The sequence below is a fragment of the Zalophus californianus genome, chromosome 3 (assembly GCF_009762305.2).
Source record: "Zalophus californianus isolate mZalCal1 chromosome 3, mZalCal1.pri.v2, whole genome shotgun sequence".
NCBI lineage: Eukaryota > Metazoa > Chordata > Mammalia > Carnivora > Otariidae > Zalophus > Zalophus californianus.
Genome location: NC_045597.1, coordinates 63,763,773 through 63,791,714, shown reverse-complemented (window position 1 = coordinate 63,791,714; position 27,942 = coordinate 63,763,773). Strand labels below are relative to the sequence as shown.

Sequence of the window (27,942 nt, the reverse complement as noted above, 5' to 3'; positions counted from 1 at the left end):
GACCTGGGAAGCAGGAGTGGAGGGACTCGGTTCTCCCAGCCAGTGTGCGGCAGGCGGCGGAGCGGGACGGCCAGTGGGGCTCAGCCTCCGCAGCAGCGCCAGCCCGGCCCGGCCCGCGCAACTTTCCAACCTGGCCCAGCCGCAGCTACAGAGTACGGGTTTCCAGGCACTTTCCGGAGGGCTCTCTTGCTCCCTGCCGGGGGACTGACTGCGCTCTCTCAGGCTGACCTGTCCGAACTCTAACACCCGGACCATGCACGTGGCCAGGACCCCCGGGATCGCCTCCCGCGCCGGCGGGGTGTCCTACTCCGCCAGTTTTCAGCCGATACCTGCGCTGCCGCCCCGCCTCGTGTTGCTGCTGCTGCTTCTCCTGTCACTGGTAAGGTGCGTCCCGGCACAGCCCGCTGCCCCTGGCCGGGCGTTGCTGTCCCCGGATCTCGCGGGGGCTGCAGGGGTCCCCGCCGAGGAGGCCATAGTGCTGGCGAACCGTGGGCTCCGGGTGCCCTTCGGCCGCGAGGTCTGGTTGGATCCTCTGCACGACCTGGTGCTGCAGGTGCAGCCGGGGGACCGCTGCGCGGTGACCGTGCTAGACAACGACGCGCTGGCCCAGAGGCCTGGCCGCCTGAGTCCCAAGCGCTTCCGGTGCGACTTCGGCCCGGGAGAGGTGCGTTATTCGCACCTGGGCGGGCGCAGCCCGTCGCGGGATCGCATTCGGCTGCAGCTGCGCTACGACGCGTCGGGAGGGGCCGCAGTGCTACCCTTGGTGCTGGAGGTGGAGGTGCTCTTCACCCAGCTGGAGGTTGTGACTCGAAACTTGCCCCTCGTCGTGGAGGAGCTGCTGGGGACCAGCAATGCCCTGGACGCGCGGAGCCTGGAGTTCGCCTACCAGCCCGAGACCGAGGAGTGTCGCGTGGGCATCCTGTCCGGCCTGAGCGCGCTGCCTCGCTACGGGGAACTCCTTTACTACCCGCAGGTTCCGGGTGGAGCCAGCGAGGGGGGCGCCCAGGAGCCTCTCCTGATGGACTGCAGGGCTTTCCAGGAGCTAGGCGTGCGCTACCGCCACACGGCCCCCAGTCGGTCACCAAATAGGGATTGGGTGCCCATGGTGGTGGAGCTGCGCTCTCGAGGTTCGCCTGTGGGGAGGCCTGCTTTGAAGCGTGAGCACTTCCAGGTGCTGGTGAGAATCCGAGGAGGGGCAGAGAACACCGCACCCAAGCCCAGTTTCGTGGCCATGATGATGATGGAGGTGGACCAGTTTGTACTCACCGCCCTGACCCCAGACATGCTGGCCGCCGAGGATGCTGAGTCGCCCCCTGACCTGTTGATCTTCAACCTCACCTCTCCTTTCCAGCCTGGCCAGGGCTACCTAGTAAGTACTGATGATCGTAGCCTGCCCCTCTCCTCCTTCACTCAGAGGGACCTGCGGCTCTTGAAGATTGCCTACCAGCCCCCGTCTGAGGACTCTGACCAGGAACGTCTCTTTGAACTGGAGTTGGAGGTAGTGGACCCGGAAGGAGCTGCCTCAGACCCTTTTGCGTTTATGGTAGTAGTGAAGCCCATGAACACACTGGCTCCCGTGGTCACCCGGAACACCGGTCTCATTCTTTACGAGGGCCAGTCCCGACCCCTTACAGGCCCTGCGGGCATCGGACCACAAAACTTGGTCATCAGCGACGAGGATGACCTGGAGGCAGTGCAGCTGGAGGTGGTGGCTGGGCTCCGGCACGGTCACCTTGTCCTTCTGGGTGCCACCGATGGCAGTGCTGCCCCTAAGACCTTTACGGTGGCCGAGCTAGCAGCCGGCCAGGTGGTCTACCATCACGATGACAAAGATGGCTCACTGAGTGACAACCTTGTCCTTCGAATGGTGGATGGAGGACGCAGGCACCAGGTGCAGTTCCTGTTCCCCATCACCTTAGTGCCTGTGGATGACCAACCACCAGTCCTCAATGCTAACACGGGGCTAACACTGGCAGAAGGTGAAACGGCGCCCATCCTGCCGCTTGCTCTAAGTGCAACTGACATTGACTCAGATGACTCTCTGCTGCTTTTTGTGCTGGAGCCGCCCTCCTCAACCGTAGGGCATCTGCTTCTCCGCCAAACTCATCCTCCCCGTGAGGAGGAGGAGGAGGAGGAGGAACTGAGCAGGGGCCTTTGGAGGAGACAGGGAGCATTCTATGAGCAAACGGTGACAGAGTGGCGGCAGCAGGACATAACTGAGGGGAGGCTGTTCTACAGGCACTCAGGGCCCCATAGTCCCGGGCCAGTGATGGACCAGTTCACATTTCGAGTGCAGGATAACCATGACCCCCCTAATCAATCGGGACCACACAGGTTTGTGATACGCATTCATCCTGTGGATCGCCTCCCTCCAGAGCTGGGCAGCGGCTGTCCCCTTAGGATGGTGGTGCAGGAATCCCAGCTCACCCCGCTGAGGAGGAAGTGGCTTCGCTACACTGACCTGGACACAGATGACCGAGAACTGCGTTACACAGTGACCCAGCCCCCCATGGACACAGATGAAAACCGCTCGCCAGCACCACTGGGCACCTTGGTCCTGACTGACAGCCCCTCAGTCGTCGTGGCCCATTTTACCCAAGCCCAGATCAACCACCATAAAATTGCTTACAGACCCCCGCAGCAAGAACTGGGAGTGGCTGCCCGAGTGGCCCAGTTCCAGTTCCAGGTGGAGGACCAAGCTGGGAATGTGGCTCCGGGCACCTTCACCCTTTACTTGCAGCCAGTGGACAACCAGCCACCTGAGATCCTCAACACGGGTTTCACCATTCAGGAGAAGGGACACCACATCCTGAGTGAGACTGAGTTGAGTGTGGATGATGTAGACACTGACGTCGCGCACATCTCTTTCACTCTCACGCAGGCGCCCAAACATGGCCACATGAGGGTGTCTGGACAGGTACTGCATGTAGGGGAGGTCTTCTACTTGGAAGACATAAAACAGGGTCGGATTTCCTATGCCCATAATGGAGATGAGTCCCTCACCGATAGCTGTTCCTTGGAGGTCAGTGACAGACACCACGTGGTGCCCATCACTCTCAGAGTGAATGTCCGGCCAGCGGATGATGAGGTCCCCACGCTGAGCCTTCCTGCTGGCACTCTGGGGTCATATCTAGATGTTCTAGAAAATGGAGCTACTGAAATTACTGCCAGTATAATCAAGGGGACTGAGGAGGACACTGATGATTTGATGTTGACTTTCATCTTGGAAGATCCACCCTTATATGGAGAAATCCTGGTCAATGGAGTTCCAGCAGAGCAGTTTACCCAAAGGGACATCTTAGAGGGCTCTGCCGTCTATGCCCACACTAGTGGTGAGATAGGCCTGTTGCCCAGAGGGGACTCATTTAACCTGAGTCTGTCAGATATGTCTCAAGAATGGGTAATAGGTGGCAATACTATCCAAGGAGTTACCATGTGGGTAACCATCCTCCCTGTTGATAACCAGGCTCCAGAAATTTCTGTGGATGAACAGTTTATAGTCGTGGAAGGTGATAAAAGTGTTATAACCTCAACACATATAAGTGCTGAAGATATTGATTCACTAACTGATGACATCTTGTGCACCATAGTTATTCAGCCTACCTCCGGTTATGTTGAAAACATTTCTCCAGCTCCAGGCTCTGAGAAATCAAGAGCAGGAATTGCCGTAAGTGCCTTTACCCTGAAAGACCTCAGGCAGAGTCATATTAACTATGTCCAGAGTGTCCATAAAGGTGTCGAACCTGTAGAAGACCGATTTATATTTCGTTGCTCTGATGGCATTAACTTTTCAGAGAGACATTTTTTCCCCATTGTCATCATTCCCACCAATGATGAACAGCCGGAAATATTTATGAGAGAATTTATGGTGATGGAAGGCATGAGTCTGGTGATCGATACGCCCATTCTCAATGCTGCTGATGCTGACATCCCCCCGGATGATCTAACTTTCACTATTACCCAATTTCCTACTCACGGTCACATCATGAACCAGCTGATAAATGGTACAGTTTTGGTTGAAAGCTTCACCTTGGACCAGATCCTAGAGAGTTCAAGCATTATTTATGAGCATGATGACTCTGAGACTCAGGAAGACAGTTTTGTGATTAGACTAACGGATGGTAAGCACTCAGTGGAAAGGATGGTCCTCATTATAGTTATCCCAGTTGATGATGAAACCCCCAGAATGACTATCAATAATGGACTAGAAATAGAAATTGGGGAAACCAAAATTATTAACAACAAAATATTAATGGCAACTGATTTGGACTCTGAAGACAAATCTTTGGTTTATATTATTCGTTATGGGCCAGGACATGGCTTATTGCAGAGACAAAAACCTACAGGTGCCTTTGAAAATATCACACTGGGCATGAATTTCACCCAGGACGAAGTGGACAGAAACTTAATCCAGTATGTCCATTTTGGACAAGAGGGCATTCGGGACCTAATTAAATTTGATGTGACTGATGGAATAAATGCCCTCATAGATCGCTACTTTTATGTTTCCATTGGGAACATTGACATTGTCTTCCCAGATGTGATAAGCAAGGGAGTATCCTTGAAAGAAGGTGGCAAAGTCACCCTCACAACAGACCTACTAAGCACCAGTGACTTGAACAGTCCTGATGAAAACTTAGTTTTTACCATCACCAGGGCTCCCATGAGAGGTCACTTAGAGTGCACAGATCAACTTGGAGCATCCATCACATCTTTCACTCAGCTCCAACTGGCTGGCAACAAAATCTACTACATCCACACAGCTGATGATGAAGTCAAGATGGACAGCTTTGAGTTTCAAGTCACCGATGGACGTAACCCTGTCTTTCGGACATTCCGAATCTCCATTAGTGATGTGGATAACAAAAAGCCAGTGGTCACCATCCATAACCTGGTTGTCAGTGAGGGTGAAAACAAGCTGATCACTCCCTTTGAACTCACTGCCGAAGACAGAGATACTCCTGACAAACTTCTGAAGTTCATTGTCACCCAGGTGCCTGTTCATGGCCAACTCCTATTCAACAATACCAGACCTACCACGGTTTTTACCAAGCAAGACTTGAATGAAAACTTAATCAGCTACAGACATGATGGCACTGAGTCGAGTGAAGACAGCTTCTCCTTCACGGTGACTGATGGTTCCCATACAGAGTTCTATGTTTTCCCTGATACAATATTTGAAACAAGGAGACCCCAAGTGATGAAAATCCAGGTCTCAGCTGTTGATGATAGTGTCCCCCAAATTGCCGTGAACAAAGGGGCCTCCACACTTCGCACTCTGGCTACTGGTCACTTGGGGTTCATGATCACAAGCAAAATATTGAAAGCGGAGGACAGAGACAGCCTACATTTTTCTCTCAGGTTTATTGTGACAGAGACCCCTCAACACGGATATCTCCTCAACCTGGACAGAGGCAACCACAGTGTGACTCAGTTTACACAAGGTATGGCATGCTTTTCTTTCCTTATACCCAATGGAAAATGCAGGTCTTATTTTCTGAGGGTATGGCTATCCCCAAAAACTTTGTAAGTAAGGGATCAAATTTGAATGTAAGGGAAGAAAAGGTAAGGGAAATAGATGGGGGGGGCAATACAGAGACTCACTTTTCTGGGAGAAGAGCTCGCCTCTTGCTGTATGTCCCACTGCAGTGCCCGGCCATAAGAAGAAGCACGAGTGTCTTTCAACAGCAGCAAGGTATGCTGCCAAGGCAGGAACTAGACTTGGGTGAATTAAGAATGAAGCAGGCTTTTTAGTTCTGCTTTCTTTGCCACCCCTGTCCTCCACCCCTGTACCCAACAGTGGCCTGTTGGGTATGCTGCAGGTTGCTCATGAAGCATTTGGGCACCTTAGAGAAAGATGTGCTATCTACATTCTTTGTATTCTTCTTGCTGTTATTTTCACCTACCATTGAAATAGAGCCTTCAAATCTATATTACTTTGATTAATTGTGAGAGCATTGTTCTAATCCTGTTACAGTTCTTGGAAACTTTGTAATTGAAAAAAATGTGTTTATACCTACTTTGTAGATTTATAATTCTTCTCTGATATTTTATGACTTAGGCAAACACCTCTAGCATCTGCATTCTTGAAGCTAAAGCGTTTTTCTAACCTAAATTTTCTTTGTGTGTGGACACAATCTGAGACAGGAAGGGCAGGTGACCTCTGCAGAGTTACTCAGTGACTGAAGGGAGAAGCCCATTCAGTATGCTGGCTTGGGAGGCAGGGCTCTGTTCTCTAGAATGTGCGACCTTCACTACAGAGGGCTTCGGGTGGCTTTCATGAAAATCTCACCATGTCAGGATGGAAACTAGATCTCTCCTATGTGGGCTCTGTGAGTGGAGATGAAGTTTACCCTTGGAGCATCCCAGTGGGGGTGTTCTTTTCCTGCAACAGTGTTGGGCTCTAACAAATGCTTTAATAAACGGATGTCGCAAAGTATAGTGTTAAAGTGAACTGCTTCTCTGTTTTAGATGCTGGCAAATAGCCCTTGCACTCCAACCTCCTGATGCTTGGCTGAAAGCCTGAATATATTCTAGGGGCTGCAGGGACAGGAAAAGCTCAGAGTGCCAAGTGTCATGCCAGACCAGCAGGACACTTGTGTGTGAGGGCTTTCTGAGGACAGAGATGCCATGCAATCTTAGACTGGTTTATTTTCATGGAAAGTGAAGAGGATGAAAGGAATATATTACAGGATAGAAAATGTGACTTCACATTGGTCCTCTGACCTGAAAAAGTAATCTGACTTTAGGATTTTTTTTTTAAAGAATTTGTGGAAGAAGACAAGCAGACTATTTAATTTAAAATTCTATGGACCAGGTCCAACAGCTGAAAATGTTGGAATATTATATCTTAAATATCGAACCCTAAATTATGCTATTTCAGAAAGAGGCTGTCTCTCTCTCTCTCTCACTGATAAGGACTCACCATGATTACTCTTTATGGTCATTTGTAAATATAGTCAGTTTATTATAACAAGTGAAGATACATTTTTAAGATTATAAGAGAAATGAGCACATTCCAATAAGAACCCAAACACTGCTTGGGAAGGCTGTTGGTAGTTCATCACAGAGCACTCATTTAAGCAAGTTGAGGCTGCGGTTTGGTTCAGGGTGGTTATTTCTTGAGACGAGATGGATGAGTAAAAATGGAGATGCTCCATTATACAGCTACTGTGTTGCTCTCTTCGAAGGGAAATAAAAGCAGTACCTTTAGTGAGGACGACGCTAACTTTGTATTTGTTTTTGTGTTTCTGTTATCCCGAAGGGATAAGCTGAACTCTATTTTGATGGATTTTCAGTGCGCTGGGTTAAGTCAAGTTAGCATATGTGGGCAAAGAAGGTTATTCCCAAATCGATTTGCTAGTTGGTCCCTGGGAGAAGAAAATCCATTCATTTCTAAACCTCATTCAATTTTATTATTAGGAAGACTTAACAAGGTAGAATTAGACAAATTAGAGAAATTATTTCAATGTTGCCTCTTTGCCAGGGTGCCCCTGCTGTCTCCATCACTTGTCTCAAGGACCTGGACTTTTTTCTCTATAATAAGTACACAGTGATATCTTGTGGGAGATACATTACAGATCACTTTTAGAAACTTCCCCCAACGAGTTTGAACCAAGGTGTGGTTGCCAGGTTTGTCAGTGAACTTAGAATTAAAACGAAAACACAAAATCATGGAATGTTTGTATACATGAACTGAAATAAATCCAATGCATGATCAGTAATTAGAAGAAAAAGTTGAAAATAGAGCTACCCTATGACCCAGCAATTGCACTACTGGGTATTTACCCCAAAGATACAAATGTAGTGATCCAAAGAGGTACATGCACCCCAATGTTTATAGCAGCAATGTCCACAATAGCCAAACTATGGAAAGAGCCAAGATGTCCATCGACAGATGAATGGATAAAGATGTGGTATATATATACAATGGAATATTATGCAGCCATCAAAAAAACCCCCCAAACCTTGCCATTTGCAGCAATGTGGATGGAACTGGAGGGTATTATGCTGAGCGAAATAAGTCAATCAGAGCAAGACATGTATCATATGACCTCACTGATATGAGGAATTCTTAATCTCAGGAAACAAACTGAGGGTTGCTGGAGTGGTGGGGGTGGGAGGGATGGGGCGGCTGGGTGATAGACATTGGGGAGGGTACGTGCTATGGTGAGCGCTGTGAATTGTGTTAAGACTTGAATCACAGACCTGTACCTCTGAAACAAATAATACATTATATGTTAAAAAAAAAAAAGAAGAAGATAGTAGGAAGGGAAAAATGAAGGGGGGGAAATGGAGGGGGAGACAAACCATGAGAGACTATGGACTCTGAGAAACAGAGGGTTCTAGAGGGGAGGGGGTGGGGGGGATGGGTTAGCCTGGTGATGGGTATTAAGGAGGGCACATATTGAATGGAGCACCGGGTGTTATACGCAGACAATGAATCATGGAACACTACATCAAAAACTAATGATGTAATGTATGGTGATTAACATAACATAATAAAATAAAATTAAAAAAAAAGAAGAAAATCCAGTTAATTGTTAGTTGTTTACTGAAAGGAAATAACATTTTTTTGCTAGTAGGTTTTGATCTTCCTAATACTAGTGTGCCTTAAGAAGTGAGTGTTTATATATAATTTATGATGTTTTTGATAGCTTTAGAGTTTCCTATAGAATAACAGCACTATGATCAAAGTCTTTACTTATTTGAGATTTTTTTAGACCTTTTTTAGTCCCTTTTTTGAACCATGAATTATTAACTGAGTTATAAAGAAAATGAAAAGGGTTTTGATTTGTTCCAACTAATCAATATTGCATGCCCTAACATGGACAGAAAATTTGACACCTGCATGTCTTAATTGCATTCATGTTCACTTTTAAAAAAAAGTTTTTAAAAAATCACTTTTGAAGTGGTAATTTATGCAGAGCTTGGGTGTACTAATGAATTTTTCCTTTTCTCATAGTAAAGCCTTTAGATTTTCTTACATAGTTAAAGAGCAAATGGGGAAGTTTGGAAAAAGCTCTTTCCACATGACCAGAGGACTTTGTCCTTAGGCTAAGGATGTGTCCTCAGGGTACAGTTCACTTAATTCCTTCCTGATGAATTAAAAGGTTGTAAGGGGTCAGAGTTGTAGGAGTAGACAGGTAAAGACCTTGCAGGGGCTTCGCTCCTTACCTCTGTTGAAACATCACACATGCGGAGGTAGCAGTCCAAGCGTGGTCCACCAGACCTCTGGGCTCTTTCGTTTTAAGAAACATTTGAGCCGTTACTGAATATTAGATCCTAAGCAAAGGACTCTGGGAAGTTAAGATGGAAAAAAAAAAAAAACCAATCCCAGAAGTTTTCTGCCTTCTAGGAAAGGTAGCCACACAGAAAGATACAAAACTAGGCAGAAATTGGGGAAATTACAGCAGAGTTAGAAATAAAATGCTAAGGGGGAATAAAATGTCTTGAATTTGCTCCATCTCCTATACCCCTTTTACAAGAAGCTACCCTTAACTATTAAATCAATTTTACCCTCCTCGGCTGTCGGGTTGTAAGCAAGTCACCTTTCAGAACTCTATGAGCAAGGGAGCTTGTACGTTTCACATCTGTCAAATGGGGTCACAGAAATTCATGGAGTGTTGATGCCAGTACCTTACATCACTTGAGCTTATTCTTTCATAAAGTCATTTTCTTACATATGATGCTTGTGGACTTGATAGCACAAACTTGGTAGACCTCTTAGAAGATGGAAAAACTATAGAGTCCCCCTGAGACACATAAACATTACATGCCACTGTGGAAGCTACCCTTAGCTGTGATCTTGATTTTAAGTAGCCTTGGAAATAACTACTTACTGCCTGGCCCAGGTCAATAACAGCGTATTGCGCGAGCATCACAGAACAGGATGATGCTTGGTTTATTATGTTGTCTGTGCTGCATAATTTAGGAGAGGAACTAGTAAAATGGGTGAATAAATTTTTGAAGTTGTATGTTAGTCAATCACTGAAAACAAACTATGCCGGTATATTTGAGAGCTAGGGCAGAAAGCAAAAGAAAGAGCCTTCCTGAGGCAGGATAACTTTTCACTATGAATAAAAGTTTCGGTTTTTATTAGATGTTTTCTATGCTAATTGCTTTCTGGGGTCATGACTGTTATTTCAGTCTTTGGGATTTAAAATGCCTTTTATTATTTTTTTCATTCGAACTCTGGAGAGCTTAAAAACAACCTGTTATATATTGCAAGAGGTAAGAAAAGTTAGCCAGAGGAGGGCAGGGAAGTTCTTTCCTCCGAGGGCCGCCCTCCAGGGAGGGAAAGAGCGTGATTTTTGGTAGTGCCAGGAAATCTTTCATGCCTCAAAATATCTCCCTTTCCACCTGTCATGAAGTCTGACATTCCGTATTTAGACAGTCACTTCTTTAGTGCATGAACATGCAAACACCACTGGGAGGGGCAACACCTTGCTATTATTATAGCCTAACTCTTGCACTCTATCTGGGTGAGGGATCAGATTTCCGTGGGACAGCTGAAATCAAGGGGCTTAGAGATAGAAGAAATCAGATATAGCACTGCTTCCCTTGGAATTAGGAAACCTAAACATGGTTGCAGAGAAGTAAGAGCCAGTTGAATTTGCCATAAGTAATGAGTCACCAATCTCACCTTAGTAATGAATCATCTTGTTCTTGGGTTATTTTCTAGCTGACATTGATGACATGAAAATATGCTACGTTTTAAAAGATGGGGCCAATGCCACAAGTGATATGTTCCATTTTACAGTTGAAGATGGTGGTAAGTATTCACTCTCCTGTTAGTATAAACAAGGAGAGTGACTTTTATTGGTTGTTCTTTGATGACTTCACTACAAAGAATCTGTATCAGGTATCCTTTTCAGCTCACCTGAATTTATACTGAGTGAATTTGTCATTTGCCAATAGATAATCTTACATTCTCAATCTGACACTGTACTACTCTGCAATGAGTATAGATAAATGTTCCAGTTACATTATTTTTGTCTTAGGATTTGTAATGTGCTAAAAAGAAAGACCTATGTAAATAGGATCCCCGTGTCCAGTTGTTCCAAATACGTTCTACACAATGCTGCCTGCTTGAGGTGGCAAGAGGATGTTGGAATCCAGCCCAGCTCCACTCTCAAGCCATGCACCTACCCACATGGTGTCTGCAAAAAGGGGGGGGTCCCTTTTGCTAATTTGTACTTGGGTGCTGTGTGGACTAATGCTGATGAATAATTGCATTCGCCAGGAAATCAGTGCCAAGCAAATGTGTGTTTTATCTTACCAATTTCAGTATGTCTAATGATTTTCTTAGTTTGGGGGATTTTGTGACTTAGTCTAGCTAAAATTTTCCTCAGTGGGGGTGCCTGGGTGGCTTAGTCCATTAAGCGGCTGTCTTTGGCTCAGGTCATGATCTCAGGGTCCTGGGATCAAGCCCCACATCAGGCTCCTTTCTCAGTGAGGAGCCTGCTCTCCCCTGCCTGCTTGTGCTTGCTTTCTCCCTCTCTCTTTCTCTCTGTCAAATAAATAAATAAAATCTTTAAAAAATAATGATAAAATAAAATTTTCCTCAGTGAAGTCTGAAGAATACTGTGCTCTGAGTCTCCCAAGCAGTGTTATTGTCACTGTCCCCCAAAGCCCTGAGTGCTGCTCACTCTCTGTTCAGCTCTCTTCCTAATCCTGTAGGCAGAGAGAAAACCTGGCCACTTCTAGATTCATCATAAAGATGTCTCTGTTCTCTCGTGCTCTCAGGAGAAGCAAAAGAATCTCAGGAAGTACATGTGTCGTGTGAACAGGACACAGGAAGTGGGGGCGTATGGGGATAAGAGATGAAGGAAGGAGAAAAGAAATGATTCAGATCCAGTCATCTGTTTTCTTATGATGCTTTTTTTAAAAAGTACACTATTATGTCATCTATCTCAAAAGGATGACATGCTTACCCTCCATATTTTGTGAAGCATTAAATAGCACTTGTTTAAAATATCATCGGACGTAATGTGATCACAGCTCTGAAAAATGGCATCTGCTGGGTGCGTGCGGGAGAGGCAAAAAAGGATGTTAACTTCGGTTCAACTATTTGATTTTCCCTAAAGGCCGGACATTTAATAAATTTGATGCCTTTATTTTTATAGTAACCAAATCATAGTTCAATGTTTTATGTATTGATAAAAGGAATCTTTGTATAAAACCAATTTCTAAGAAGGAAGCCAATTTCTAAAGAATGATGTGCTTATTGAATCTTGATGCTCAAATGGGAAAGTCTACTGTCAGTAAACTTTAGAGTGGAACTCTGAAATAATTCAAATCTGTGTAGTAGATCTAAATTTGTAGACTAAATTATTGGCTCGAGGCACCAGGTTTGTCACTAGAATGACTGAATATACCCCAGTAGCAAAAAAGTATGATTTTTTTTAATATTACCCAAAAAAGCTTGAAATCAAAGAGTTACAATTCTAAGATATGATAGCTTTTACTTTTTTAATATTTTGCTTTTTCCCCTCAGTTACTACATTTTCAATCCGACACAGCACCACTCTGTTATTCCGCCCATTTCTTTCCTTAGCTGGAGAGACTGGTAGCATGTGCTTTAAAATTGTGATTTATACTTCAACTTTAGAAAACATTGTGCTGTATCGTGTTTCAAAATATTAAGTGAGCGATGGCTAGTTGAAGAAACTGGGTTTATTTTTGGATTTGCTGAAAATATGGCTGAGCGTCTAGGGGTTGTGTTTATGGAGATAGGAAATACATCATTTTCAGGAGCTTTTTTAGAGCTGGAGTTTCACATGAAAGGGAAACATTCCAGAGATATTGTTCTTGAACTTTCTTCTAGCCACCGACATGGCATTACTTATGGGGCTCAGGCAGATTCTGGCCAACTATCTATGGAACAGAATCTATCTTAATTCACCTGATATTAGAAAACTTCCCTCTGGCAGAATAAACTCAAGAAACCTGCAAGATTAAAAAATAAAAATTCATGTATGTATTTCAAAATTGTTTTTTAGGATTTTTGCACTGTCTTGTAAAATACTCTAACATTTGAATGAGAAATGCAATACTATTTGAAGAGTATCTTGAATGAAATTATGTCTCTTGGAAGTATGAGGTATTTTGCCATACAGAAATAAAAAAATATTGGCAATATTTGTGGTAAGAGAAAAAATAAAGCTATCTTTCCTTTCTATAAAAATATTAAACTAAGAGTTTTGATTTTTTGATCCAATTATATATATCTCGTTCATACAGTCAATAATTTTTTTTTAAAGATTTTATTTATTCATCTGAGACATAGAGTTAGAGAGAGAGAGAGAGAGAGAGAGAGGAGAGAGCCTGAGCAGGGAGAGAGGCAGAGGGAGAATGAGAAGCAGGCTCCTCAGGGGGGTGGGGAGATGGTTCAGCCTGGTGATGGGTATTAAAGAGGGCACGTTCTGCGTGGAGCACTGGGCGTTATGCGCAAACAAGGAATCATGGAACACTACATCAAGAACTAATGATGTAATGTATAGTGATTAACATAACAATAAAAATTAAAATTAAAAAAAAAAGAAGCAGGCTCCTCGCTGAGCCAGGAGCCCGATGCGGGGCTCGATCTAACTCGATCTAATGACCCTGGGATCATGAGCCGAAGGCAGACGCTTAACCATCTGAGCCACCCAGGCACCCCCAGTCAATAATTTGTTTTTAAAGATTTTATTTATTTATTTGACAGAGACACAGTGAGAGAGGGGACACAAGAAGGGGAAGGGGGAGAGGGAGAAGCAGACTCCCTACTGAGCAGGGAGCCGATGCGGGGCTTGATCCCAGGACCCTAGGATCATGACCTGAGCCGAAAGCAGATGCTTAAGGACTGAGCCACCCAGGTGCCCCAATAATTTTTTTAAAATACACCCAAAAAAATCTTTTTGTAGAGATTATAATATGAGCCTTTATTTTCAAAATCTTCACGTTTAATGCTGTAAATTTTATGTAACAGAATACATGTTTGTGAAGACACATATATGATATGTTTTGACACTTCTCAAAGATATGTATGTCTTAGGAATTATGGAAAGTGCTTGAATCCTATGAACAAACATTATTCATGTTTTTTAGTTGGAGGAATCCAGGTCTCAGAAAAGCCAGGTGACTTCTCCAAATATATCCAGACCTCTGTCAAGGGTAACTTACTCTTCCCGCATAGGTGATGACAGACTTCTGGACCAGTGAGTTTGGCTACCAAAGTCAGCCATAGTGATTTATTATCATCTCTTTTATACAAAGATAGTAAGCATATCCATAAACCATCTCCATGAAATACATGAAATGCTTCCAGTATTTCACATCTGGGAAGCCAGTTACAGCACCATGGCCTAAAATTAAGAACTGTCTACTCCAATTCTCTTTCCAATCCATTAAATTCACCTTCTTCAAGTCCTCAAGAGTGCTTTTAGAGGGGCGCCTGAGTGGCTTAGTCAGTTAAGCATCTGCCTTCGGCTCAGGTCATGATCCCAGGGTCCTGGGGATTGAGCCCCACATCAGGCTCCCTGCTCAGTGGAGAGCCTGCTGCTCCCTCTGCTTGTGTGCTTGTGCTCTCTCTCTCTCTCTCTGTCAAATGTATAGATGAAATCTTGAAAAAAACAGTGCTTTTAGGACAGTGACTAAGGAAATTACTGGAGCAAGCATAATCCTTGAATAACCTAAAAAAGTAAATATAACTTTTACTTTCAAGAGTCAAGAAGAGAATTAGGAAAGCAAAGAGCTGGAAACCGTTGTTTCAGATTTAATTATATCATCATAAGAAACTAGCTAGCCACAGAAATCTTGTTATGATGTCGTGATGGATTTGGACCACCCATCACTAACGGGATGGTGCTTAGGACAGGTTACCACTTTTTAGCTTGGGGCTGTTACCAAATGGCAGGACTGAAGAAGAATAGGCAATGTCAGGATTTTACTTCAGGGAGTGCTACTGTGTTTGGATTTAATAAGTGTTGGTTGATATAACACATGTACACACACACACGGAGAGAGATTCTTATATTTTGGGATTCTTTCAATTAGATCTTAAACCTTATATAAGATTTATGATTACTTGTGCAGTTTTGCCTTCATAGCATTCCTATCAGCTGAGTAAAAACAAACAAAAACATTACTGTTCCTTTTTGGCAGATGAGGAAACAGTCACAGAAATAGGTAATTGACCTTCCTCAGATTTCGTAACCAGGCAACAAGAGGCCAATCTGAATCCCAGGGTTCTTTCTGCAAGCAGTAACTTCCATACTTATTCAGGATAGGCAAAACAGGGAGTTAACTCGATGTTTTCTGGGTTCTCCTGACCAAGGTTTTAAAAATATTTAATGGTGAGAATGAAATTGAAGAGGATTTTTCCATAGGCAAAAAGTTATGTCTCTTATATAGTGTGAATTTTTATTTTAGAATTCTTTAAAGGCCACCGTGTACTCAAATTTATAGGATTCTTTTCTGATATCATACTGTAATTCTTTTTAAAAAATACACGTGGAAAAATATTTAGTCTTTCTAAAGTTCGAATAAACACAAATCAAATCAACCTTACAGTACCATTTTTTGTTTTATCAATTAAATTACAAAGAAACTTAAAAAAAAACACACTTACTATATGAGTCCTGATGACACAGGTATACTTCCATAATGTGTGTGAAGTTGTAAAGTGAGAAAAGGCTTTGGAAAAATCTGTGAATAAGTAGTTGGAGTCCTGCAAGATGTAATAATCCACTTAGGATATGGCTCAATGGAAGCAAACACTTACAGCCATGTTCATGTCACCATGTATTCAAAGAGCAATCTGGAAATTATTCTCAGTGCCCAATAAACGTAGAAAACGCTTTTTAGTAATGGCGGTTCTTAAAATGTTATGCAGTTCTCAAAATTTTAAATTACAGAGTCTGTCATAGTGTAATTCTTAAAATGAGCATTTAGTAATGAAATATAATTTTTGGAATATTGGTAAAGAACATGAAAATAGTATATCAAAAGGCCGTCCATCTAGGTACTCTGGGGCCAGCGATCTACTATATGGTTACAATTTATAAGTTATGATTTACAAGGTCAAACCCTAAGTTGGGAAATGTGTTCTCGTTATCCTTGGCTTCACCTAAAGAGCCATGTAGCCATCACCTGCGGATTCAGCAGAACCGTCTTCCATTTCTTTTTGTTTCACCCTTCCTATCTTCCTGAGGGGAACTCAATATAAAAATACTACAGACCTGGAAAAAACATCCCCATTTGATAATTGCCTCTTTGAAGTCCAATTCCAGATCTAGTGCTCCACAATTTTAGCAGAAGACAGAAGCGTGCATTCTTTTATCCTGCTCCTAATTGAACATATTCTCTGATTTTGTCTCAGCCTTTAAAGCCCTGTAATTTTCCTATAAAGTATTCTAACAGGAAAGTGCTTCTGTCCCTTTTTAGTCTTCTTTCCAAGGAAATTTTCTAGCTCTCTCTTGTGATTCGAAAGCTGGTCTCACACCACTGTTCCCATTGTGTCCGGCCCTCAACCCTGATGAACTTCATCACTCTTCGTCACCTGACTCAAGTGGCATTTCCTCTCCAGAGCTGCTCCTGACATCGTGATGATAAAGTTAGCCACGCCCCTCTTTGTGCATCTGTCCCTACCCTTATTCTACAAGAATGTTGTATTCTGGTTATTTGCTAATGTGAAGACCTCTATTAGTAGAGAAGGAACTCCTTCAAATCAAAAAAAGTGTCGTTAATCTTTGTACCACAGCGCCTCCCCGGGGTTGAAAACAGGGTAAATATTTAACAAATATTAAAATGAATGGATAGATAAATGGGAAAAAGATGCTCCCTTTTTATATAAGGATCATTTACATCATATTCCAAGAAAAGCTTTTTTGAAACAATTGCCAGTGGACCTCGACATTCCTTTAGAACATTCTCTTATCCTAGCATTAATTTAAATCCCTGTGGCATCAAGAAAAATTTTTAGTAAAGCTTTCACATTTTTAAACACATGAAACCAACTGCTGTGAAAATTCCTTTAAAACTTTCAGTGAAATACACTGAGGACCGAAGAGATTCTCAGATTCCCGGTAACCACCAGTTCGGAGCTCACGTTATCTTTAAAGAATTCTTTCCAGGAAAAAAAAGAAGAGTTGTCAGTATCTTATATCAACAATTGTACATCTTTAAAATTTAATGGGTAATCGATATTTTCTATCAATCAGTGTAATTTTAAAGTCAGCACCACTACCTTAAGTATTTTTAATTACCCCTATTTTGTGCCTCATGTGATAAGAGACGGAATGCCAGGTAGAGAAGTAGAAAGCTCTTACTAGAAGAAAGTATCCTCAGTCCCCGTTAAAATGTCATTCTATAAATTTTTATTAGATTCTTGTTTATGTGTTTAAGTTTCAAGCCCTCAGCATCAGATCCAAGACCTTTTTTTTGATGGGCATAGGAAAGAGGAGATGTGATCATCCATCTGGCTCGATACACTGAGTAGGAGGAGCCCTACTTTTTTCTCCATTGTGAAAATTGGTTTGCTGCTTCCTCATTTGACCTCCCGTGTGACTTGGGCTCACGGCGGGAGAGAGTGCCGTCTCCTGGTTTGGCATTAAAACTGAGGCGTCAGATATGATATCTGTGTTGGCCATTGTAACGTATCTGGTCCAAAGCCAGTCATTTGTTGCCTCTGTCTTTGATTATGTCTTTTGGTGCCCAATTTTTCTTTTGCCAAGATCCTTAATTCATATGCTTTTGAAAGATATAAATAGCATCTTGACATAATAGGAGAAGCTGCCCAGTCAGTTCTTATATATGAAATGTCAGTTAAGGACAAGGCTTTCAGATTTTTATTCCATATTTGATGACTGACTACTGAGACGCAAGCAGACGGGAAGCTCTTCGCTCTAGTTAGAAGGAGCACAGATTTTTGCATGAAAGTGACCAGTAACTCAGGGTTTAAGGCAAAGTCATTATTGACAATTAGCTGGAATTGAGAGCAAAGCCTGGAAAAATAGAAATAAGTGCAGTAAGTCGGAAAACGAGGTTTGAGGACAAGCATTAAAAATTATACAGACATATACAGCTTAGAGAAAAAAGCAAGCATTCTTGGCAATAAAATTAATTGCTAGTGACATGAGAACCAAAGGAAAGATACCAGTGCCTTCGGGAATTATAATAAGATGGTGAAGTCATGTCAGGCACTGAGACAAATATTTCTAATCTGTGAGAAAGCCTAAGATCTACTAGACTACAGGTCCTGGGAAGGGCTGTTGGTTACTATGGCTAAACATTTGTAAGCCTTTCTCTTTTTCAACGAGCAGTTTAGAATGGTTCAAATCATCCAGGTCTTTCCATAGCAGAGCCCTGCTTTTAGCAGGTACCTGTACTGTGTGTCCATGAGAGAAGATACGCCTTTTAAATAGAAAAGTATAAAGTAAATGTTATCAGTTACTATTCTTTAGGTTCATTCCAAAATTATATTTATTGGCTTTAATTTAGAGGGAAATTTTCTTAAATGGCTAAATCTTCTGGTAAATATGAATCCTTACTAATCACGTTTCTAGAGGCTTAGCATGATTCTATTTTTACTCGGAAAAGCAATGATAGTTGCCTTTTAAAACTAAATAAATCTTTTATAGGTGATTAAAATACCATAATCTCAAATCAAATATTTATATGTGGTGTATATTACATAACTCTGATATTCCCATCCTTTCTCTTTTTAAGTTTGCTCTGGGTGGCTGAGAGAAATAGAAGGTGGTATTCAGTGGTCTAGTACATAGTCGTAATTGGTATGATTCTATATTTGCTAAAACTTATGCCAATCCAAAGAGAATCAGAATATAATGTAGGAGGAGGGTTAGAGTTTCTCTGGCAAAACTTATTTGCTATAAAGAGGTTTTCTATTCATTTATTTATGGAAATTATGCAACAAGCATTTTGGGAGCACCCACTATACTTCAGGCATCTACTGGATTCTGGGAAAACAATGATGACCATAACAGTTGTGATCTTTGACCTGAGGTTCTGATAGGCTCAGATGATAAAATAGTAGACAAATAAAACACTTATACAATGTTTGAAGTATTAGGGAGGTTATCATTAAATCCGAGAAAGAGATGCAGCTGTCAGGCATAGCTTCTGAAGGCTGATATTTGAGCTTAGACTTAGGATGAGATGAAGCTGCCACAGGAAGAAGGGATAGAGAAATGTTCCAAGCTGGGGAGAAAGCACGTGCAAAAGGCACTGAGTTCTGTGTGTTCAAGTGACTGGAAGAGCATCAACTCTGCTTAACAAAGCAGAGTGCCACACAAGGTGATGCTGGAGAGCTAGACTGGAGCCCGATGGCGGAGAACCTTATAACCCAGCACAGTGATGTAGAATTTGTTCTAAGGCAAAGCGAACCCCCTCCCCCAATCATATTAAAGCAAAGGAGTGACATGGCCTAATTTATGTCTTGAGAAGATGACTCTTACAGCCGTAGAGGATTCAGGGGAAGCGACAAGGGGGAAAGAGAGAGGCTAATAGGAGGCTGGTGCTGCAAGACAGATGTGATATGGAAAGAAGATGACAATTTTTGGGTCTCAATCTATAGGACTTATTGACAGATTGGATTATGGGGGAAAAGGGGAACATAAGCATAATTCTGGGTTTCTTGGCCAGAAGAGAGTGGTGGTGCTATTTATTGAGATGGAAGAGACTTGTGGGGGGGGGGGGGGGGCGCATAGAAAAAGTTTCAGGGAGGAAATGAAGGGGTCATTTTGAACATATTAATTAATGAGATGCCTTACTTTGAAATATGTATACAGGAAGGCCAGCCTATTGACCCTGCTTATCTTCCCGTCCATCAGAGGAGTTAGGAGCGCAGCCAAATATTGCTTCTGTCCTTTGCAGTAACGGCGACATGACCCTGAGTTCAGTCACTGAGTCTTTCTTAGCCTCGGTTTCATTTGCCAAGTGGGCCAATAGTCGTCCTCTAGCTAATAAGGTTCTTTTTGAAGGTTAAGTAAGACAATTCATGGAAGTGGGATCATTCATGCAGCACACTTCCTGCCTCTGAGGAATGACTGTGCAGGTAGCTGATGTGCTTTTGAGGTTACCTCTGGGACGCTTTCCAGGGCTTTTCTTCCTATTTTTCTTTCATTTCTTGCTTATTTCCCCCCTCTCTCTTTTCTCCTTCTCTCCTTTGCTTTCTTCTTCCTCTCTCTTATCTTTCCCACAACAGCTGTTTGGAAAATTTGACTTTGTTTTTGGTGGAGAGATGGGATAAGACAGGGCTGCAAGTGGAGAAATGGGGAGTGCTTCTGCAATGCTCAGTTTAAAGGCTAAGAATGCTTCCAAAGTCGTTTTGCCATTAGCAAGGAGCTACACAAAAATTTTCATTAAGCTAATAATAAAGAGTTTTCCCTGGGGTCAAATAACGGAAATACAAAATACTATCTCTCTTGAGTTCAGTTTATATGTTTTATTTCTTTCTAATAGCTAGAAGTGTAAATTTTATAGACTTGTAAGTTATATAGAGTAACCAGCTTTGATTTAAAAAAAAAATAGCACTCAAACATCTGGGTTTTAGCAAATGGGAGGCTCTGATGATAGTTTCGACTGCGACTCTAATACACTGAGCCATAACTAACTAAAGACACTGATAAAATAAAACAAGTATTAAAGCCATGTGTCTTTCTGTAATTATCCAGTGAGGTCCAAAGGGACAAATGTCACACCTAATCCTGATTGCAAGTAAGGAAAAAATAAAATTTAGCGAGGCTTAATTTCTTGAAAAAGTGGTAAGTGAGTGAGCAACGCACACAAATAAATACAAGTGTCTTTGTTCTTGCTTCACAAGTGTAGATTGCTATCTTAATGTGCATTTTCCTAAGAGCAAAAATGTGTAAATGAGAAAAAAATAATTTTCTCTAATATTCTGTTTTAGAACAGTTAGTGCAAACTTAATGAAATTATCAATTTATGAATCTCGTTCTGCCGGTAAGAACCAAAAAGTCAATTGCCAAGTAGCTGTATAGAAGTAATTTCTCACTGCAGGAATAAATGCCATGTAAAGGAAACAATGTAGCTTCAGAAGTTTACATTTAGAATTCTTCCAGTGCTGTTAGGGTAGAAGTTTCCAAAATGAATTATTCAGTCCTGGCTAGGAACCATTTAACATAAAATTTACTTTTTGCAAAGGGCATCAGTATCATTGGTACCAAGAAATTAAAAGAAAAAGATGAAGGGAAAATAATTATAGCGCTGTGTTTGGTTTTCAATTTAGCACTATTTTTTTATTCTTCATGTAAATTTTGAACTAAGCTGGGAAAATAACTCCCTCAGTAGTAGCTTTTGATGAAGGAAGCCAAGACACAATTCTCTCTCTTTTTGTTTCAAGAGAGCTCTCACTACATTCTTCCAAGCTGAGACAGCAGAAGTACTTGCTCTCCATTTTTTTTTTCCTGCTGGTTAGCTCAGCTCAGAAAGGTTTAATTATTTCATCTTGGTAATGCTCCCCCCAGCTACGTTTAACTCCACTTATATGACTGTTAGAGGCGTGAGTTGAGAACACAGAAAACAGTGTTCTCAAGCTTAGCTCAAGAGAGCCACTTCAGAAATTGAAAATCAAGTGGTAAAACTGGTCAGTAGACTTCAGAAATGCAGGAGACAGAAAAGAAACATTCTGTGTTCCCATAATTCTTCTCTTACTTCATTTTATGTAGAAATAGCCCCAAATAAAGGGCACTGCATCCTTGCTATACAATTAAGAAAGGTAGGGTACATATAACCATTTCAGAAATTATTATTAACCTTTAACAAAAAATTACCCTTGCTACCTAAAGCTCAAGAATCATTTTGTTCCACCATGCATGTCCATCCGGTTACTAAATCCAGTTAATTTTACCGGCTTCCTGAATTCCTGTTGAATCAGATTCCTTCATTAACTCAATCCCTGTTGATCCGTTAGAACCACGTTGAGGTTTGTCTTAAATGACTGAATAGATAAAAACTGCTTAAATATAAGGACCAGCACAGAGTAAGTGCCAAATAAATGTTAGCCATTTCCCCCACTATAATATAATACCGTATCTTTGAGAGCCAGGATTCTTATCTTTGCTTTTCATTGATGTATCCTCAGTGCTTGGCACACATAGATGCTCAAGAACTAATTATCGAGTGAATGAATACATTTTCCCTAATGTGATTTTCCTAATGGATTTCTTTGTCTCTCACGACTTTCCCTTCTGATCCAGGTATACCATTTCTATAGTTACCTAAAAATACAAATGTGATTTTTAAATTGTCTTAAAAAAACAAAACAAACAAAACAAAAACAAAAAATTTCTGTCTTCCCCTCTGCTGCCACAGTTGACTTTCTAGCATGCAAATCTGATGCCATCTTTATTTTCCAACTTGCAAATTGTGTCTTGTTAAGCACCAGATAAAAGTCAGACCCTTGTTGATGTACACACTGGCCACTACGGATCTATCCGGCCGCGGCGCCTACACGGGGTTTCCTCACGTGCTGGGCTAGTTCACGTGTCCTGCCTTTTCTCTTTCTTCCTGAATATCCTTCCTCCTGCCTCCGCAAGAGACTCAGTCTGGATAGCAGTTTCTCCCTGACTTCTTCTACTCTTGTACTTAGGGTCAGACATCACCTTCTCTGTGTTTTTATTATTATTATTATTATTATTATTATTATTATTATTATTATTATTATGTTATGTTAATCACCATACATTACATCATCAGTTTTTGATGTAGTGTTCCATGATTCATTGTTTGCGTATAACACCCACTGCTCCATGCAGTACATGCCCTCCTTAATACCCATCACCAGGCTAACCCATTCCTCCACCCCTCTCCCCTCTAGAACCCTCAGTTTTTCAGAGTCCATCATCTCTCATGGTTCATCTCCCCCTCCGATTTCCCCCCCTTCATGCTTCCCCTCTTGCTATCTTCTTCTTTTTTTTTAACATATAATGTATTATTTGTTTCAGAGGTACAGATCTGTGATTCAACAGTCTTGCACAATTCACAGCGTTCACCATAGCACATACCCTCCCCAATGTCCATCATCCAGCCACCCCATCCCTCCCACCCCCCACCACTCCCAGCAACCCTCAGTTTGTTTCCTGAGATTAAGAATTCCTCATATCAGTGAGGTCATATGATACATGTCTTTCTCTGATTGACTTACTTCACTCAGCATAACACCCTCCAGTTCCATCCACGTCGTTGCAAATGGCAAGATCTCATTCCTTTTGATGGCTGCATAATATATAGACCACATCATAACTGCTCATATTTGTATTCAGGGATGATATTCAAAATGTTTATGTATAGACCCACATATTATCTACGTAGTAATTTAAGTCATGCCAATTGATTGATATATATATAAAGTTATATATACACATATATACACATAAATACATATACAGTATATGTACAATACATATGAATGTGTACATATATATATATACAGTATATATAAAATTGTTTACCAAGTGATAGACATGGCAGCATAAATAATATGCTGTATAAGATTGTTAATATACTGTGTAGTATAAAATATTATATATGTATAAAAGTGCTTGCAAGTGTATTATTATAGTACAGATTACTCACCAAATCACTAATAATTTAAGTGTATTTTATTTTGATGTCATCTTTTATTTAAAGCAGCTTCCACAAACTAAAAAATGCCCTTCCTGGACCATGATTTGACATGAGATCAAACTTTTCTGAGGACTTAGCCTCAGAAAACTGGTTCTTGCCAAAGGGCTGGTAACTCCAATTGGTAGAAAATTGCTCTTAACATCAGTGATACTGTTCATGGTATTAAATCTACTCCCAGATTTTTTTGAATTAATCAGTGACATCCAAATTATTTCTAAGACTAAAAAATACAGGGCACTTTTATATATTCAATATCACTATTTATAGACAAAGTTACAGAAATTATTCGCTGGAGTGCAAGGTTAGTGGAACTTAATATTTTAGGACCAGTGAGAGGCAGTGTAATATGTTGGTTAACAATATGAGCTCTTTGAGGCTTTGGGGGTTTGAATCTTGATCCTGCAAAGTTTTAAATCTTTCTGTCTATCTATTAATCAGTTCAGATGGCATTCTCCATCTTAGAAATTGGTATATCAGCTCAGAACGTACCACTTTGTGCTGCAGTCGTTTATATACAAGCTTCTCCCCTGCAGGAGCTGCTTCGTATGGATCTCCTTGTCCAGTGCTTAGTCTCCACATGGTACTTAGTAGGAGGCCAATAAATATTTGCAGAGTGAAGCCATGAATAAATGCTAAACATAAATAACTGGTTTCTACTTTCTCTTAAAGTTGTATGTGGAATTATTTCAGAAGTGAGAAGAGGAATCTAAAGAAAAATAGAATAGTCTTATCAGTTTAAAAAATGTAAAATAAATGGAAGCTGGTGTTTATTTTTAAATATCTGTCAGACACACATAGGTGTATACAAACATATGTTTTTCCAATATTCTTTGCAGAGATTTTATGGTGACATCAAACTCTGTCTTTCTTATTATAATATGGCGTTTCTTTTCCTGTGGATATGTTTCTAGGTGAGAGATCTAGCTTTTAGACATTTCAGCATTTGTAGATGCTGGAATTTCTTCGACTTACTTATTATAATAAGCGAGCTGGATCTTATGATTTATGTTAAGACACCATTGAGAATGGAATGAGTTTATACCCTACCTTAATAGACTCACTCCAATCCCCTTTCTGCTACATGACTTTAACAAACTGAGATAACAACCAGCCCTTTCCCCGCCCATCCCCCTGTCCAAGCCCACCTCAAGTCTATATGTGGTAAAAGTCACCATTCATAAAAAAAGCACCAGGCCAATTAAATGACATCCGATATCTATTTCATTTAATTTGGGAGAAAAATAACACTAAGAGATGAAATGGATTATCAAAGCATTTTATATTGGAGATTTTTCTAAATAAATGATGTTCCTAAATGATGTGAAAATGCCAGAAATAAGTCATTTTTAAAGATATCCATCTTTGAGTCTCTATTTTTACCTGCTTAACTAAATATTCACTGTACAAATGTATGTGATGAATGTGGTGAAGACCATCTGTTACAGCCTTCAGAATTATAGATACCATATAGCATTTGATTTTGAGATTTCAGAGAAAGGATTGTCTTTTAAAGAGAAAATTCCCAGGGTGCCTGGGTGACTCAGTCCGTTAAGTGTCCAACTCTTGATTTTGGCTGTGAGATCAAGCCCCGCTTTGGGCTATGCACTGGGCATGGAGCCTGCCTAAGATTTTCTCTCTCTCTCTCTCTCTCTTCCTCTGCCCCTTACCCCTATTCTCTCTCTCTCTAAAAAAAAAAAAAGAAGAAGAAGAAGAAAAAAGAAAATTCCCAAAGTTTTAATGTGTTGATCAAATCACCATTTTATTATATTCATATGCAGATAGTTTTAAAAAGTCTTACCACTTACTAAAACATTAAAAATCACTTTGGAGTTTTTAAAGCAGTTTTTTCTATAAAAAACTGAAGTGAACTGAATCCATGTAGTTAAAAAACATGGATTAAAAAAGCACATTCGACACTTTGTTATTATTATTCACAAATAATCGACAGTAACCACAAACAGTTGTAAATACAGTGGCTTACCTTGTGAATTTCCGAAACTGAATTTAGGAATCAGAAGCAGCAGGGCAGACAGGGTATATACACTGGCTGTGGTTAAGGGCTCCTCTGCAATGTTCTAGAAAAACATGATTCTGACTTGTTAGGTAGTTGCTTAATCCCTGGTGATTGTGTTACCTGGCCCAAGATTTTTTGTTTTGTTTTGTTTTTATAAGTAATAGATAGAGCCGAATTCACGATTAAAACTCCTTTGAATCAACAAGGGTAGTTTAATACAGTTTCTGCCATATTCTTATTTCTTCCCCAAGGATAATATACCATATAGACTAGGGGTGCCTGGTGGCTCAGTCATTAAGCATCTGCCTTCGGCTTAGGTCATGGTCCCAGGGTCCCGGGATCGAGCCCCACATCGGGCTCCCTGCTCCGCGGGAAGCCTGCTTCTCCCTCTCCCGCTCCCCCTGCTTGTGTTCCCTCTCTCGCTATGTCTCTCTCTGTCAAATAAATAAATTCAAAAAAATATATATATATATACCATATAGACCCCCTTTTAATATTTTAATGATCATGTAGTACCTTTATTCGTTAAAATTCAGAAAGCATTTTGTATGCATTTCTGTTTTTATCCCATCAGTTACTTGAGGCAGGCAGTTACACACACACACACACACACACACACACACACACACACACACACACACACACCTCGAGTGCATCCTTGTATATTCATACTATTTGGGAACCAGTTTTATACTTTAGTAAATTAGTAACTTTTCCTGCAACTAGCTCCAAAGTTGTCCTCTTAAACAATAGGATGACAAGGGCTGGGAATTTTTTATTATATTTTGAATTACTTCCACATGGTAACTGAATTCGGCACTTAATTCTTACAGTAGTTAGGGCGCTTTATCAGATGCTGTTCTTCTGTTGTCCCCATTTCTTTTAATGGTATGTCTATCCTCTCAATCATCTGAACGTCTTTTAACTTCCCTCCCCCCCATCCTCCCCCTAACCAGTCCTCATAACCTGCTGCTTTTCATTCACACACTCTTCTTGGACCCTTTCTGTGCCTCCCGTGGGTGTCACCCAAGTACTAGGAGTCGCTGAGTCATTCCAGTCGTCTCTAATTCATTTCCCCTCTCCAGTCTCCCTACCTACAAGTTCCTTCTGAACAAAATCCTTCACAGAGGAAGTCTCTGCATTTGTAATTGAATGGGATTTGGAGTTCATCCTGGATTTGGACTCGGAAACTTAGGTCCAGCTCTCTGCTTTGCCACGTGTTACCAGTATGACAAAAGGCAAGTCCGGTAAGCTTGCCTTTGTTAAGCTTCAAGTCCCTTAAACTTCTATTTTCCCATCTTTAAAAATGAGAATGTAATGTTGATGGGGCAGTCTCTCAACTGTGTTACAGGGACTATGTGATACAAGGAAGGTGGACATAGAATGTAATGAATCCGTGATGTATACTACTATTATTGATGTACCTTTCCTTGGCATCATTTTTTTTGTCACTCACCTGCTCAATCCCTTCAATTTTCTTCCTTTATCTACTGACTAGATTGTGCTGTATGTTATGCAATTACAGTCAGCCACTCTGTGGCCCCAACCAACCAACCCTTCTTTCTCTGTCTTCTCCTGTTTACCTATATTCTCCCTCAAATGGATTTCTCACCATTACACCTACTTATAATTTCACTAATCAACACAGTTATTCATGTTATACCTCTTTTAAAGTATAATTTCATGTTTCTCTACTTATCTTTAAAGATTTATTTATTTTAGAGGGGCAGGGGAGGGGCAGAGGGAGAGGGAGAGAGTGAATCGCAAGCAGACTCCCTGCTAAGCGCAGAGCCCCATGCGGGGCTCGATCTCATGACCTTGAGATCATCACCTGGGCCTAAACCAAGAGTCAGACACTTAACTGACTGAGCCATCCAGGAGCCCTGCTCTACTTATCTTTAAAGGACCACTCATGTCAATCTCTATGAAACTTGTCAGATCACTCTATCCCAAAGCAAGCTCTTCTTCCCCTATTTAGACCAATGATTCTCAACTGTGGGCGATTTTGTCCCAGAGAGGGTATTTGGCAGCATTTGGAAACATTTTTGACTTACTAAATTGGGGTGGGGGCATCTAGTGGACCGAGAAGCTAGAGATGCTGCTAAGCATCCTACAATGCACAGGACAGCCTCCTACAGCGAAGAACTGTCTGGTCTAAAATGTCAGTAGTCCCACTGGTGAGACACTCTGGTGTCTCCTCTCGTAGAATTTAGTATAACCCTCTAGACAACAAGATTTGGCAGGAGAGTCTAATAGCCCTGATTTGTTTCTAGGTC

The 27,942-nt window shown here is 41.5% G+C and overlaps 1 protein-coding gene across 1 annotated transcript in view; it reads left to right on the top strand.

Annotated features, from left to right (window-relative positions):
* Positions 1 to 31: 31 nt before the first annotated feature.
* Positions 32 to 27,942, top strand: part of FREM2 (FRAS1 related extracellular matrix 2) — a 161,331-nt gene continuing 133,420 nt past the window's right edge. The window contains exons 1-2 of the mRNA XM_027589614.2: positions 32 to 5,444; positions 10,685 to 10,774. Of these exons, the coding sequence (XP_027445415.1) occupies positions 254 to 5,444; positions 10,685 to 10,774 (5,281 nt within the window). The 5' untranslated portion in view covers positions 32 to 253. The remainder of the gene's footprint in view (positions 5,445 to 10,684; positions 10,775 to 27,942) is intronic.